Below are 16,581 nucleotides of genomic sequence, written 5' to 3' on the forward strand. Positions count from 1 at the left end.
GAGCCCAACATGTGTGGTATAAGGAGGGTAGAGACACAAAGGGGAGTAAATTGAAAATTTGGTTTGTAGGGATAGTGGGAATAACATCAAATAATCAAGCTAAGGCCCATGGTTTGTATTAAGGTCTCCTTCAGACCTCCTCTCTCAATCCTTGTAAAATTATAGTAGGGGACTCTCATTTTCTAATTTATAATCTTTAGTTCAATTCCTATCCTGAAAAAATCAAACTTAAAATCATTCTTCACATAATTAGGGGTTGATTGCATCAATTTGAAGATTATGTAATCGTTCATAGCCTTAGCCACAATATAACTCTGAGGGATACCACTTAGAAAATTGTAGCATAAAGTTGCAACAAGGAGAGCCCTTGATTAACAAGAGTTCCCCACTCCCCTAACGAAGAATGTCATGCATTTTTTATTGGTTAGGCTACTTGCTTCTTGGCAAATTGTTTTGAATGATGTGTGAAATTGGATGTGGTGGTATCTTTGCATCATGAAAGTGAGGAGTTGTGTAGTTTTATGACCCAGTGGAGGATCCCCTTTGACAAGCTTCACGACTATGCCTAAACCTCCGAGTACAAACTGCCTGCATGAGGAATGCTTGATTCCATATGGCTCCATCAATTACAACAACAAGGGGAGTTATGTCACAAATTACCAAATTTTATTGTCCCTTGGCATTTGTAATCATGGCAACTAGAGGCAAGTGTAGATGGAGTTGTTTCCTTCATGGGGTGGAGATATGCTAACCTAAGCCACACATGACTGCACAAACTTTGCCCAGACAACAAGAGGTCCATTCATTATCATTAGTTATGGTTAAGGTGTGCTTATTAATGTGAAGCTGTCATGCCAAATTTTGATCTACAACTAAGTAGTGTGGGGCTATATGGATTGTAAATTTTAAGTTTTTAATGGGTTGTAAACATGAAGATATAACCATATGGATCCTAGAGCACTGAAAAATGGGTCTAGCTCACTCATCTTTCCATAGTTATAAAGCTACAAGCTACTCTATATCCATATTTAAATTATCTCCTTTTACTTGAAATAATATAATACTTTGCAATCTTTACTTTACAGGGAATATAAGGTAGCTAAAGTGGGACCATCTAAAGGAGTTCCAAAAAGTTGTAAACTTACTTTAATCTATCGACATTTGGGCAGAGACCTTGAAATTTTCCCTTCAATTAAAACATTTTCTATAAAAGCTTTATAATAATGATACCTAATTTTATTAGATGAAAGTTTTTATTTGTTACAAGGAAGTTAGATTCTAAGAATTTATCCAAAATACATGTTTATTTTAAATATGTGTCACAAATACACTAACAAAAAGATTCATTGCAGTGATATTTTCACAAAAATTTATTATAAAAATAACTTAAAATTATACCATTAATATTATTATGCCATAGAAAAATTAATTAACACCAATTTAACATTAATAAAATCATTATTCATAACAATATGATTTTTTTCCTTTCAGCCTAACATCAATAGAATCATATTCAATCACAATATGGTAGAATCATATTCAATCACAATATGGTCTTTTCTTTCCAGTAACATAAACAAACAGACCCATTCCGTAAAAATATAATTTAGTCATGCCATGCTATGTTGAGCATCCTTGCACGCCAATGTGGATATATATAAAATAATCAACAAAAATCAGCAGGCAATTCCAAATAGACATGTAGATCTGTATATATGTAAATCAAAATAATTCCATAATTAATACAAAACAAATGATTCATTCTAGGTTATTTGTGGGATATTATGTTGTGCTTTCTTATTCACAATCCCCAGCGAAAGCTCAATAGCAATATCAGATAAACTTGAAAGCAACTATGGATGCGTGGTTTTTACATGGGAGTTGTTTTTAGTGTGATTTTTGGATTTTCTAGTGTAGAAATTTGGTTGAAAGTCTTGAGGTAAAATTTTGATTTGTGTTATTTAAAATGGTTTTTAAATTGTATATGTATTTAGCACCCTAAAAACCCTTGGGCACTTGGATTGTGCAAGGGTTACCCATCAAACTTGTGATTTCAATATATTCCTACCAAATTTTAGAGAAATTAAATGAGAAAAACTCCACATATATATATATTTTGAAATTCTCCACTGTGTGCTCACTTAACCTACAAAAGTTACCTGATCACCTACACACCTAACCTACAAACTTACCTAATCACCTACAAAGATGCAAATTGCAACAACAATACAATATATGCTTCAACAAAACACAAACCAAACCAAAAAAAAAATACATGGATAGACGTCCCTCCATTTACTTTATCTATATATTGTCACTCAATATATAATGATAATAACCCATTCATTTACTATTCTTTTGTGAACAAATATATTATACATGGTATATAGAAAAAGCAATATGCTGAGGAAAATGATTGGAAATACAATAACAAGGAATAAGAACACAAGCAAGTCAGAGCCAGATGCTTAGAAGAATAAATTCACCACCTGTGCAATGGAAAGATGCCATGCCAGGCACACGAAAACCGACAAGGTAAATATGAGGACAAGAGAATGATGGAAACAAGAAGAATGCATATGCATTGTTTTCCCGAATTATCTAATCTTATAGATTAAAATGGTTCTCTAACTCTACAGATTAAAAGTATTAGCAAATGAATCCTTGAATCTCTGACAAACCACCATAGACATATATATTTTGTTATCTAATTCAATGTCACAACATTTCCCATAAAACTCATACTAAATTCTGAAACTCCTCTCCACATATCTTTTTATATGATATATGATTTTAATGTCATTTAAATATATTATTCACATATAAATAAAATATTAAATTTATTTGTTATAATTATAATAATGAATCATATTTTTATAAGTTTTACAATAATAATGGTTTATATTTTCTCATATATTTTTATAAAATATATGATTTTAATCTCATTTAAATATATTATTCACATAACAAACATTTATCCAATTCTGCAGCTCTCCAAGCCCCTAATCTTTTAGGTAATTCTTAAGATGAATAACCTGTATTTAAAGGAATTTATGCTTCCAAAACTACGCAATCCAAACATAGGTCCTTCTCTAATTGCATGCATGATATTTACAACTCAGTAAATTACACAACTAATAGTACATTATCCCTACACTCTAGTCTCAACTGTGTCTTTCTCAAAATCGACATGCATGAGTTTCTGATGAGGGAATCTTCAATTAACTATAGTGACACTTGTGGATGCATTAGTGCGCCAAGTGATTGTTAACTCTCTATTAGTTCCAAAAATAGTTTGGAACTAATTTAACTGAACATGACTTATCTAATTACAACTCACAATTAAACTCATCTTGGACCCCTAAAACTTAGGGAGAACATATACATGACATCACAAAAACTTCCAACTCGAAATTCCTAAGCTAATTAAGTTAATTAAACTTAATTAATTATTTACAAGTTGTTAGGAGAATAGAATTCGATTGTAATTCTCAGTGTAATTCAAGGATGAATTAAACTGGAATTTGTTGTTGCCATTTCTCAACAATGAGAGCCCCAAACTTTTGAGGCACCAATGGTGAAATTAGTCCCCAACAATCAAATAAATATAATAATGAATCATATATTTTGATAAGTTTTAAAATAATAATGATTTATATCTTCTCATATTTTTTTATATAATATATAATTTTAATCTCATTTAAATATATTATTCACATATAAATAAAATATATTATTAAATTTATGTGTTATAAATATAATAATGAATCATATATTTTGATAAGTTTTAAAATAATAAAAATAAATATAGTTTGATATTTAAAAAATACTATTATTAACACATTTATTTCAATAAGAAAAGAAAAAATATATATATTCGCAACATTCGAATTTAATTTACTTATATCATAAACTTTATTATTAATTTATTTAAATAACATCATAAATTAATTTACTTAAATAACATCATAATTTTTATAATAATAATATTTCTTATATAAACTATAGAATATTTTAATTCAAAAAATTAGCATGATACTTATTTAAAAAATTCAAATCATACTTAGGATATTTTAAATTAAAAAATTAATAATATATAACAATGTGTAAAGATAAATATAAATATAATTCAAATAACACTATTATTTATTATAATATTCATTATAGTTGGGCTTCGAGTATGTCATAAAATTGTTTGTGCTTGGTTAAGAACTGGTCTTTCTGGGACTTAAGGAAAAGAAACAAGTTAAAGGCCCAAGACCCAAAGGCATCAGGGAAGAGTGAAAGTTTGTTCCATTACGGATCACTAGGGGATTATTCCAAGGCATGGGTTTCCTTGAATAAGAATGATGAGTCAGTGTACATTCCTGATTAGCAGCTAAAAATAATTGTACTCACTGCTAAATTGACAACTAAATTATGATCATTATGGATCACTAGGGGATTATTCCAAGGCATGGGTTTCCTTGAATAAGAATGATGAGTCAGTGTACATTCCTGATTAGCAGCTAAAAATAATTGTACTCACTGCTAAATTGACAACTAAATTATGATCAATTTTCCCACCGTATAAAAAATATTCATTATAATTATTTTTTATGAGAAAATTAAGGACATAATATAAATGTCATACGTTTGGAAGACAAAAATATGCATCGGACATACAACCATGCATTCAAATATATGTATACGTCTGTCATACGGTTTTTTATAGGAAACCAAATATTCCATCTAGGTTAAAGTTCAGCTCAACCTTTCTGGTATACATATAAACAAAACATACCACTGCGATTGAAGTTTTTTGTTATAAAAACAAAACAAAGATTTCTACTTCGAGATGAAAGAAAAACACCCCTATTTATCTAAAGAATATGTTACTCACATTCACTATTTATCCTCCCTGTCAACATCATCAGAACAGTCCTGGAAGATCTGGCTTTGTTTTAGCGCAGAACGGTTGACTGGTAAGTGCAATAAGTATGAAGATGGCTTGGCTCAGCGTCATATACTTCTCCCTCTTTGCCCTTTCACGTTCATCAGTCAATAAATATTATTTGCCCATTCACTTTGTCGTGGCAATGCATCTGGGACGCCACACCACTTCTGTTACGCCGAGATTCCTTCCAGGCCCTGTACAGAAGTCTAACTCCTATACAACATACACATATCATCGGTGAGAACTAATGAATTTTGTTAGAATCGATTCCATTTACTGGTTCACACTCGTTTGATTGTTAAAATAGTTTGCTACATGAATACAGAGGGGAGGGGTAGGACATTCATCGACTTTGTTTTATAAACAACTAAATTAATTAAAAAGAACTGATGCAGATTATAACCAAATATAAATATACCACAACTACAAGAGGGGTTAAGGGGTCTCTTTATGAAGCCACAGAGCTGAGTTTTTTAGGTTTGTTCATGGTCTGTGCATGATCTTGTAATTTTTTAATCTAGGAATTATGAAAGCAATAATGATACGGGTATAATTAATTAAACCCACCTGGTAAACTGCTGCCCTTGATGATCTCTTCCGCGGCAGTAGTCCAGAAGATACGTTGATCTGGGGCGTTCTCTCTCACTGTTTTGCCAATCTTCCGAGCTACAAAGCAAACGGAATCCCAATTACCCTGCATGATCTTCGGGATGTCACTTAACTTTTCCACTGGGTAACTGCCAGCACAATACCTGGCCACATGTTGTAGCTGTTTCGGATCCGGTGTATACTGCTTCAGCTTTGCAGGAACATCCTCTCGCACTGTTCTGTAGATTTTGCGAGTTGCCGAACAGATGGAATCGCAAACCCACATGATACCCCTCCGAGCTACAGAGCAAACGGAATCCCAATTACCCTGCATGATCTTCCGGATGTCACTCAACTTTTGCGCTGGGTAACTGCCAGCACAATACCTGGCCACATGTTGTAGCTGTTTCGGATCTGGTGTATACTGCTTCAGCTTTGCAGGAACATCCTCTCGCACTGTTCTGTCGATTTTGCGAGTTGCCAAACAGATGGAATCTCCACCCCACATGATACTCCTCCCTGTTACTACAAGGTAGCTCTCTTCTCCTACGACAAATTCAATGAGAGTGTTCTGCTCCGTTTAATTCCCTCTTCCGAATAAGTAGTCACATCAAAATCTTTAAAGCCACTCTAAGTTTAGGGCTCCATTAATGGACTAGTACGCACTGGTACAGTATATTGATAGCAGTATATCGATGTGTTTTGCTTTGCTGTGAAGTGGAGTGGAAAGGAAGCAACAATCGTCCCACGAATCTTTTTAGGAGAAAAATAATATTTTTGTACAGAATAAACATCCACTTGGAGAAAATTAATAATAAAGTACGTAACCCATGTGACACTCCATCTAACCAACTTTTAAGATTTTAACTTCAACATCTTTATCAAATATCCCTATTCTTATTCGGTGATTATTAAGAATAAAAAAAAAAGGGTGATGTAACACTTGGCTATAACTCTATACATGAAGCCTAGGATATCATATTTTGTTCTTTTTCCACTCCATGTAAACAACTTGTAAGATTTTAACCTAAACATCTTTATCAAATAGCCGCTTGTGGGGGATAAATAAAAAATATGCCAAAGGGCATCAAAGTGAATGTGGTAGCTAGTAATTGATGGTCAATTATTAGTGTTGTGTCTCGTTATTACTTGAGACTAAAAACGTAACTATGATAATAATACTTAAAAATTATCACATAATTTGGAGGGTGGAAAAGCATTTTAAAATAGATAAATACAAGAGAACAATCACAATGTTAATGACGATATCCATGGTAAAGAGGGAAAACCCCGTGGGAAGAAAATCTTATTAATTTGGTAGCTGGGGGACAAATTCCTCCTTTGGACAACCTTCCTTATCCACAGAAGACTGTGAGGATCCATCCTAGGGTCCTCTAACTAAAAACTAAATTTATTTAATTAAAACACAATAAGAAAGAAAATAACTTATTTATAAATCAACATTTAATTGATGACAATATACAATTAAAATTTATTTACAACATATTATACAAGTAAAGATGTCATTTCAGCCATTTACATAAGTAATCAATAAACGAAAGAATACATCAAACACTTAACATAGGTAGCTATTAAAGTCAAAATGGGCATCACAGATGCTCAAAAAGTGAGGGGTAGTCACGACGTATAGTCTATGCATCCTCCCAGGTAGCAGATCCTCGGCTATACTTGTCCCACTGGACCTTAACCTGGTCCACCATGCGACGTCTGAGCTGTCAAACCCTACGGTCCAATATGCGTAATGGTTCAACCATTAGGGTTCCCATGTCCAAGACCTATAATTCCCTCCAATCCAGTTTGTGAGATTCATCAGAAACATAATGTTGTAAAATAGATACATGAAAAACATCATGAGTTTTATGCAAATGGGGTGGCAGTACAAGGCAATAGGCAACTAGTCCAATTTTATCCTTGATCCTAAAAGGTCCTATAAATCGAGGTGACAACTTCGTCCCTTTCCCAAACCGAATGGTGCTTTTGTTGGGTCGGATATGAATAAAAACTTGGTCTCCTACTTCATAACTTCGATCAGTCCTATGTGAATCAGCATAACTCTTCTCTCTATCTTATGCTTCCTTTAACCTTTAACGAATTTGTCTTTCCTGTTCCTCCATTTCTTAAACTAATTCCGGCCCAACTATTACTCGGTCCTCCAACTTTTCCCAACTCAATGGCGTCCTACATGGCCTCCCATATAGAGCTTGATAAGGAGGCATCCCGATTTAACTATGGTAACTGTTATTATAGGCAAACTCTACCAATGGTAAGTACCTTTCCCACTGAGTTTGATTATCCATGACGCGCATTCTAAGCATGTCTTCCATAACCTAATTTACTCTTTCAGTCTGCTCATTTGTTTCTAGATGATATGTAGTGCTCAGGTTCAACTGAGTCCCTAGTGTTGACTGCAAACTTGTCCAAAACTTAGATGTAAATCGAGAGTCTCTATGAGAAATGATCTTTGTGGGTAACCCATGTAGTCAAATAACTTCACTTTAAAAAACTCGTGTCACATCAGTAACATCGTCAGTGTCTCTTACTAGGATGAAATGGGCACTTTTGGTCAATTTATCAACTACAACCAATATAGCATTGTGCCTCTGTGACGTGAGTGGCAAACCCACAACAAAATCCATATAAATTACCTCCCATTTAGACATACGGATGTCATGTGGTTGTAGGAGTCCTGTTGGATGGCAATGATCAGCCTTCATTCGTTGACATTCAAGACATTTGGTGACAAACTGGACTATGTCGTGCTTCATGCCTGCCCAATAGAAGATTTTCTTCATGTCTGCATACATCTTCTTCACTCCAAGATGTGCACAATAGAGTGCTCTATGTGACTCTTCGAGGATGGTCCTTCTTATAACCCCTTCCTTAGGCATGTACATTCTCCTTTGAAATCTCAATAGTCCATCTATTTCAAGGACATATCCCTCAAACTTTGGTTCTATCTACTTCCCACTCTAGAGTGCTGATATAACTTTTAGATACCAACTATCTTCAAAGAGTTTCTCCAACACACGTTCCCTCAAATTGACCCTCAAGGCTACTACGGAGAAGGTTCGTGGCCTCCTGCTTAGTGCATATGCCACCACATTCTCCTTTCCCTTAATGTATGAGATCTCAAAATCATACTTGCTCATGAATTCGCTCCACCGCATTTTTGTAGCATTCAAATCCCTTTGAGTGAAGAGGTGCTTCAAGCTTTGATGATCTATTCTTAACTCAAATCTTCTCCCAACGAGGTAGCGTCTCCACAGTTTCACAGCTGACATCACTGCTGCTAACTCTAAGTCATGGGTAGCATACAACTCTTCATGTTTCTTCAATTTTCTAGATGCATAAGCTATTACTTCGCCTTCTTGCATCAATACTGCTCCCAATCCTTACTTCGAATCATTGGTGTAGACAGTGAAATCTTTTTCCATGTGTAGTACTCGAAGGATCGGTGCACTAGTTAGTAACCTCTTTAGTTCAGTGAATGCAGTGTCACATTCATATGTCTGTTCATACCTAACCCCTTTTCAGTGTAATGTGGTGATGGGTTTTGCAACCCTCGCAAACCCTTCCACAAACCTGCGATAATAACCTTCTAGCCCCATAAAACTACATACCTCATGAGCATTTTTCTGTACTGGCCAATCCATTATGGCCTTTACCTTTTCCAGGGCAATTGAAATCCCTTCTCCTGAAATGACGTGTCCAAGATAATGAATTTTCTTCTGAAGGAAAGAACATTATGATAATTTTCCATATAATTGATTTTCCCTTAAGCAAGTCAATACAAACCTTAGGTGCTCTTCATGCTCCTTTTCATTCTTGGAATACACAAGAATGTCATCCAAAAAGACTTGCACAAATTGGTCCAAATACTTCCTGAACACACCATTCATGAGGCTCATGAATACTGTTGGTGCATTGGTCAAACCAAATGGAACAACGACAAACTCATAATGCCCAAACCGAGTTCGAAATGCGGTTTTTGAGATGTCACCTTCCTTAATCCTCAGTTGGTGGTATCCAGATCGTAGATAGATCTTTGAGAAAACCGATGCTCCCTTCATTTGATCAAATAAGTCATCTATTCTAGGTATCAGGTACCTATTCTTTATTGTGGCTCTATTCAAGTCCCTATAATATATGCACAACCTTAAGGAAGCATCCTTCTTCTTGACGAAAATCACTGGTGCACCCCAAGGTGAAATACTAGGTCTGATAAATCCCAAGTCTAAAAGCTCCTTTAACCGCATCTGCAACTCACAAAGTTCTGGAGCTGTCATCCTGTAGGGTGTCTTAGATATTGCTTCTGCACCAGGTTTTAGGTTGATTGTGAAATCGATCTCCCTTACAGGCAATTCCTTAGGAAAAACATCCTTGAACTCTAACAAAATTAGGTGTTGATCTAGGGAGGGTACTTTTTGGTCACTTACAGCCTCGACCACATATAGTTTGAAACCTTGTCGGAGACAACGTTTTACCTTCATCATGGAGATGAATTGTAGGGACACTCCTCTCTTGATACCAAAAATCTTAATTGACCTACCTTCATCATCTAAACAAATCACCTTCTTTTTGAAACAATCTACCAAAGCTCGATGAGCTTCTAGCCAATCCATTCCAATAATTACATTGTACATCCCCAATGTTGTGATGTATGCCTTCAACTTAGTTATACACATCCCAAGGTTCACCTGACATTGGTCAACACTAGGTCCTACTACTTGGTTTGTCCTAGAAGCCATCTCAACTTTCTTAAAGCCATCATGCTCATAGGCTGCCAACCCACATTTTTCTAATGCAACTAGAGAAATGAAACTATCTGTAGCACCATAATCAAACAAAATTTTAACTTTTATTTTGTTTATCATACCTGAGGTTTCTATCACAGCAGATTGGTGTTCAACTTGTTGGTTATTAACTGTTGCATAAATTCGATCGGTGGCTACTTTCTTCCCCCATTGGTGCTTTTCCTTCTCTACGGTTGTTACCAATTTGTAACTCAGGACAATCACGTTGGTAATGAGGTCCCCCGCATCCCCAACAAGTGATGCGCGTAGACTTTGAACAGAATGTTGTGGAGTTCTTTGGAAAGGGTTCCTTCCCTTGGGAACCCTGCCCCTACTTGTTGCTCCTCGTGTATGACCTTGATTTGCACGAATCCTTGAAGCTGTAGGTGAAGCTGCACTAGTAACCATTGAAATCCCCACTGTCGGTGCTCTGGGTACAACCCTGTTTCCATATGGTAGTGGCCTCAAACTTCCCCCCCTGGGGAGGGTACGAGGGGCCTTCCCCATAAACCTTGGTTGTTGTGGAAAAATGGTTTTATTTCCACCCTTTAAGTCTAAGTGCTCTTCAACATAACGAGCATGTTCCACAGCTTCTGTAACTGAGGATGGTTTCCACATCCGCACCATTGCCCTAATCTTAGGGTTCAATCCATAAATGAAACGATCTGCTTGACGCTGATCAGTATCCATGTAGGAGACATACTTGACCAATTCCATGAATCTAATCGCATATTATTCTACCGTATGATTTCCCTATACCAAAGCATGGAAGGCTCCTACCTGTTGTTCTTCATAATATGCTGGTAGGTACTTTTTCCTGAATCTCTCCTCAAATAACTCCTAAGTAACTGTGTTCGGAGTGAGGTGTAGTTGATGCTCTAAGTTACCCCACCAATTCAGAGCACTATCTATGAGTTGGAATATCGCTATTTTAGCTTTTGAATTGGAAGTATAATCTCTTAGTGCGAAGCACCTTCTCATTCCTTCTAACCAAGCTTCTGCTCGTTTGCTGGCACGACCTCCAGCAAACTCTAGGAGCTTAATCTTTTGGAGCTCCCTAGTAATGTCCTCGATTGGAGGTCCTCTATCAGAGTCTCTTGATCCCTCGAGATTTCCCAACCCTGATGGAGGGTGCTCCACTTCCACTTCAATTGTTTGGCGCCCTCTTAAAGTCTCATTAATTGCTTCTAGGGAACGCAAGATAAGAGCCAACTCTGGTGATGGTAATGGGTTATTTTTAGGAGGTCACTGGGATGATCCTCCTCGGCCTCGATTTCCCTGCGTCTTAACCATTTTGAAATGTTCAATTATCTGTTCCAAACGAGACTTATTAATGCAACTTAGGACTTGTCCGCTCTTAGTCGACTCACACACATATATAAAATGATAGGCATAAGTTTTTCCTTTACCATGCTAGTAAATAATCATTACTAATATTGATAAGATTTCGTAGGATCTCCTCTCATGTGTGAGCTCCTACAAATTTTCTCTTAATACTAGCTAGGTTACAAGTGCAATGTACCTGTTCGTCATGCTCTAATGATTTATTAACACCAAATTACTTTATTTAGTAACCATAATTATTTATTTAATTTAATATTAAAGTTAATTAATGAATTAGTTTGATATACTGAAATATTAGTTCGCTCTTGGTGGCATTCAAAATACTAGTCTAGAATGAAGTTTGGAACCATTCTTGTGTATTCATTAACAAGTCATTAATTCAATTCTAAGTAGTAGTTTAAATATAAGGAAGAGCTTTTACTAACTCTTAGACACATATTTCTTTCTTTGATAAAGAAATATCAAATCATTCAAGGTACAATGAACACAATATTTATCTTGGAAACTAAAATGGGAAACCAACTCCAATTAAGTCTCAATTAAAAAATTACAACCATGTTGGACGCATGGTTAGTTTTTTTTTTCTTTGATTACAATGTCAATAATCCTTCTATATGAAGTTTCTTCCACAAGTTGCATAAATTTTTATGGGCACTAACCTCAGTAAATCTTGATGTTTTTGTTGTTATATACAATTAGTTTTATATATATATTTATTTAACTTTTATAATTTATTCATATATGTTATACCCAAATTTACTTAGTACATAGTGCATAATTAACATACACTTTATAACAAAATGATCAAAAAATATATATATAGTTTTAATTTAATTTAAACAATACTAGTAATATTAACAATCCATTTATGCATTCCCATAAAATTTATCGAATTTAAATGTTATCTACATTATATATAAAAATAAACTAATAATATCAAATACTAATAATATTTTCTCATTTAAATATCAACTTCTAGTAATACCATGTAAAAATATATCTTTATTAAATATATATCATATCCTTTAATATTTTAAATTAATAACGTTATACTCCATTTTATTTGTTACAATATTTAATAACTCTAATTATAGATTAATAAATATACAAATTGGCTCCACTTATTATTTATATATTATAAATTATGGATTATGCTCCTTGTCCACTAATTTTTTTCTTTTTTTTTTTTTTTTTTTTAATTTATTAGTCTCACAATTCGGACAAAGCATAGTTGTTATCGATATTTTATAATCATACCATAGGGAGAATCATAAACGCAGTTGTCTATAACGCGACTTTTTGAAAGCCTTTCCGGCGGGTTTATCCGGTCGAAATCCGGCAGGAATTTATTGGAATCGTAAGTTTGATAGCTAGTTTCTGCACAATGAAAGCGTACCAGGGGTTTTTCAGGGTGCTGAATCCAAATATGCAGTTAAAAAACCATTTTAACTGCAACAAATCAAGATTTAACCTCAATTTCTTCCGCCGGATTCCGTCACTGGAATCTCCAAAAAGTCGAGACAACTCCATCATAAACTACTTTTCTATGGGTAAATAAAAGTTTGTAAAAAAAAAGTTGTATTTATATATAATCATAGAATGTCTATCATATATTGTACAATAAATAATTTATTGAATAAATAAATTATTGAATGGCGTAAATAAAAAAATATTGAAAAGGATAAGATATTTGATGGATGATTATAATATAAAATAGCTAGAAGAAATTATGATAGTAGTTTTGATTCATTAAAGGTTGACAAAGGAATTCGATGAGGGTGAAATCATAGGGTAAGAGTCGGGCCTTTTTGTATATAATATCAAACTCCTTTCGGTAGCCTTGGCGGTGTGGGCCTTTCCATAAATTTCTCCAATATCATACAAATAGACTTGCACTTTACATATTTCTCTCTTTACATACGATGAACACCCCTGCTAAGCTACAACTTGTTTGAGGTATAACATGAGACTTCCAAGTTTATTGCTCACTGCTGCCTCTAGCACCCACACCCGACAATCACTCAACCTACGAAAATCGATTAATTAACTTAAACATACAAGGTGAAGTATAGGTTTAATGGGGGGTCAAGCAACTAGTGAGGTCCATTGTTAGGATGGGAAAAACGGTCTCTTACTAGCCTCGGAGTATTTTGTAAATAAGCTGATAGAAAAATTAATGAAAAATTAATGTGATGTGACGAATCTCTCAGCAACGTATAACTATGTAATGTAACATTATGACCATTGACCATTATTGACGCAGATACAACGAGATTTGGCATCGGTAATGTTCCTCCTCGTTATCTCATGGCTCTTCCTCTCGGTAAGTTGTATGGATGTTGGCTTGTGAATTGAGCTAATGTGATTCAATGACTATGCGTATATGGCGTGGACTTGTGTTTCCAACAAAATATATATATATATATATATATATATATATATATATATTTTCAACTCCTCCGTCACTAAATTTCCTGTGTATCAAAAAAAAACTTCGCCTTAATTTAAGGCCAACACCAACCATAATCTCTTATTTGCAAGTGAGAAATAATGCTAGGCATGCATGCCCCATCATGCTCCTATTTTCGTTGTTATTTATTTCTTATATATTGAAAATTTTAAAATTGTAAAAGTACACCATTCGACACGTGAAGCAGGTACTCCATTGAAGAAAACAAAAATCAGCGTGCTACAGACAGTGGACGTGTAAACCACTATCCTGGTTTCAAATTCTCAGATGGATAGAGGTTAGATAAGTAGAGTGTTGTATTGCATACATTTAATTGGAGATCGATATTATTACATAAAGGGGTATTCTATAATGGGCGCAGTAAGAGAGAATTCAACAGCAGTCATAGCAACTATGTGTATAGTATTTGTTGTGTGCTGAGTGATGGGGTGAATGGGCAGCTGAGTTCCGACTGAGTGTTCGAGATGGTGGTGGGATGAATGTAGGTGTTAAGGTTAATCGTTCAAAACTAGAAATGATTTCTTCAAGCTCGGATGGAACATCTTCTCGAGTTTTCTTTGGAGTATCAGTCATCAACCTCCAAATTTAGCTATTTTGCTATGATAGCAGAACTGTTTAATTTACCCCATATATGGCAAAACTTCAATTTTTCCACGGAACCAAAAGGAATTAAAAACCCAGTTCATAACCTTATCGCGTCCGCCATCCCACAAACCTTTAGCAAATTAAATCTCCGTCGTCGATCTCATTCCTCAATCCGACGGTTATCGCGTCACCCGCTCACCAACTAGCTTGGCCGATTGATGAGCCTCATAAATGGGTAATTATATGGGTTCATTTTACCTCCTAACCTAGTCAAAGCAACCACTCTCTTAGCTTATTGTATGATTTTCTGATTATATTGATGCTTATAGAGTGAGTTGAGTTAGTTATTGTGCCATGTGGTCTAACATGTACTTAATGTATATTATTGATGGATTTCGAGGTCAAAGTCAAGGATCCAGTGGATAAATGGCAGCAATAACTCGAAGTGGACAGAGGAGAGGACTTATAGGAGGGAATCCCCCTCATTTATTACTCCTCACTTCGAATTCCCCTTTATTCAGCTCGGAGTACAAGCAGCCGAATCATGCACTAGAAGGCAGCCGAGCAAGTGGAGGATTGTAATCTTGCTATTGTGTTGAAAATAAAGATGGAATCCTTTTTGAGCTAGCACTGAGTTACCTCAGAGGGCTGAAGCTCTTGGGTTAGGGCCCAATCCAAGCAGCCAAGCTTCTCTTTACTTGTATTTGTATGTTTACTTCAGTTTGTGGATTAATTTGTTGTTAGATGTATTTCTTTCATGGTTAAGAATAGGTTGCTTTTGATGATTTAGTAGTTTGCTTTCATTTGTGCTTTCTGTAGCAGGTTAAGTAGTGATCAGAAAAGATTCAAAAGGCTAGCAACAGTGCCTTGGCCTCTCTTCCTCCCTTTGGGACCATGATTTGAGGAAAAGACTCTCTTGCTGCCCCAAAAACACAGATTTTCCTCATTCATAGGATTTCTAGTGTTTGTAGCTTTTTAGTAGGTTAATAGTCCAGATTTGCTTTGCTTTAGATCTTCTTCATCATGCTCACTTTCTGATTTGCAATAGTCTTCTTTCATGCTTTTCTTTCCTACAGCATTTCTCAGCATTTCCTTTCATAGATCATAGTTTAAACTATTTTTATGCAAAACTCTGTTTTTCCTAAATGCATTCATTTCACTTGTTGCTTGATTTCCTTGGTTGACTATCAGTTTCTATGCAGCAAATCTCTTCCAGCAGTAGGCCATCTTATCAGCAATCACACCCTCCATCTGATCCATGCCTTATAGGTCTCCCAAATCTCACCTCAATTCTGCCCTAGTTTCCTGCATTTTTCCATAGAACTTTTTCCTCTCTCCTTGAGCAAACCCAATCATCTTTCTTTCTTCTGGTGGTTCATGGTAGACCATATGCACCATAACACCTCATTCCAACCTTCATCCACCTTTTTCACCCACTCTCACACCCTCAAAACAGTGAAAACTGCTCTCGGCCTCCTCCTGTAGGCCTCTTGTAGTTTCCCTGTTTTCCTCCTGTAGATTTCCTGTGTCCTCCTGTAGATTTTCCTGTAGGCTTTCTTTTGAAGGCCGAGTGTGGGAAAAGCCTCCAGAAGGCCACTTGAGACCTCTTAGGACCCATCCACACCATCCTACATCCTCTCAAGTCCCAAAACCACCCTTCAACGCCACCTATTCGCTGCCACACTCACACACAATAAATTACATGCATGTCAAATTCACATAAAAATACATAAAAATCCAAAAATATGTTTTTTGCTTATTTACTTCTAGAAATAGCATAGTTAGATGTTGTTTACTTCCTTGAGTAGGTAATGGCATTCCTTTCATGGTTTTCATAGTGCTTT

The 16,581-nt window shown here is 35.4% G+C and overlaps 1 protein-coding gene across 1 annotated transcript; it reads right to left on the reverse strand.

Moving 5' to 3' along the window:
- Positions 1-4,670: 4,670 nt before the first annotated feature.
- LOC149179514 (uncharacterized) lies at positions 4,671-6,200 on the reverse strand. Its single transcript, XM_089415675.1, has 2 exons — positions 5,504-6,200; positions 4,671-5,149 (listed from the first exon to the last, which is right to left on the reverse strand). Exons 1-2 carry the CDS (start codon positions 6,030-6,032, stop codon positions 5,037-5,039), a joined length of 642 nt encoding a protein of 213 aa, XP_089271801.1. The 5' UTR covers positions 6,033-6,200; the 3' UTR covers positions 4,671-5,036.
- Positions 6,201-16,581: the final 10,381 nt, after the last annotated feature.

This window comes from Pinus tabuliformis, chromosome 3_2, assembly GCF_031772625.1.
Source record: "Pinus tabuliformis cultivar Carrire ecotype Pingquan chromosome 3_2, CPIR1, whole genome shotgun sequence".
Classification (NCBI taxonomy): Eukaryota; Viridiplantae; Streptophyta; class Pinopsida; order Pinales; family Pinaceae; genus Pinus; species Pinus tabuliformis.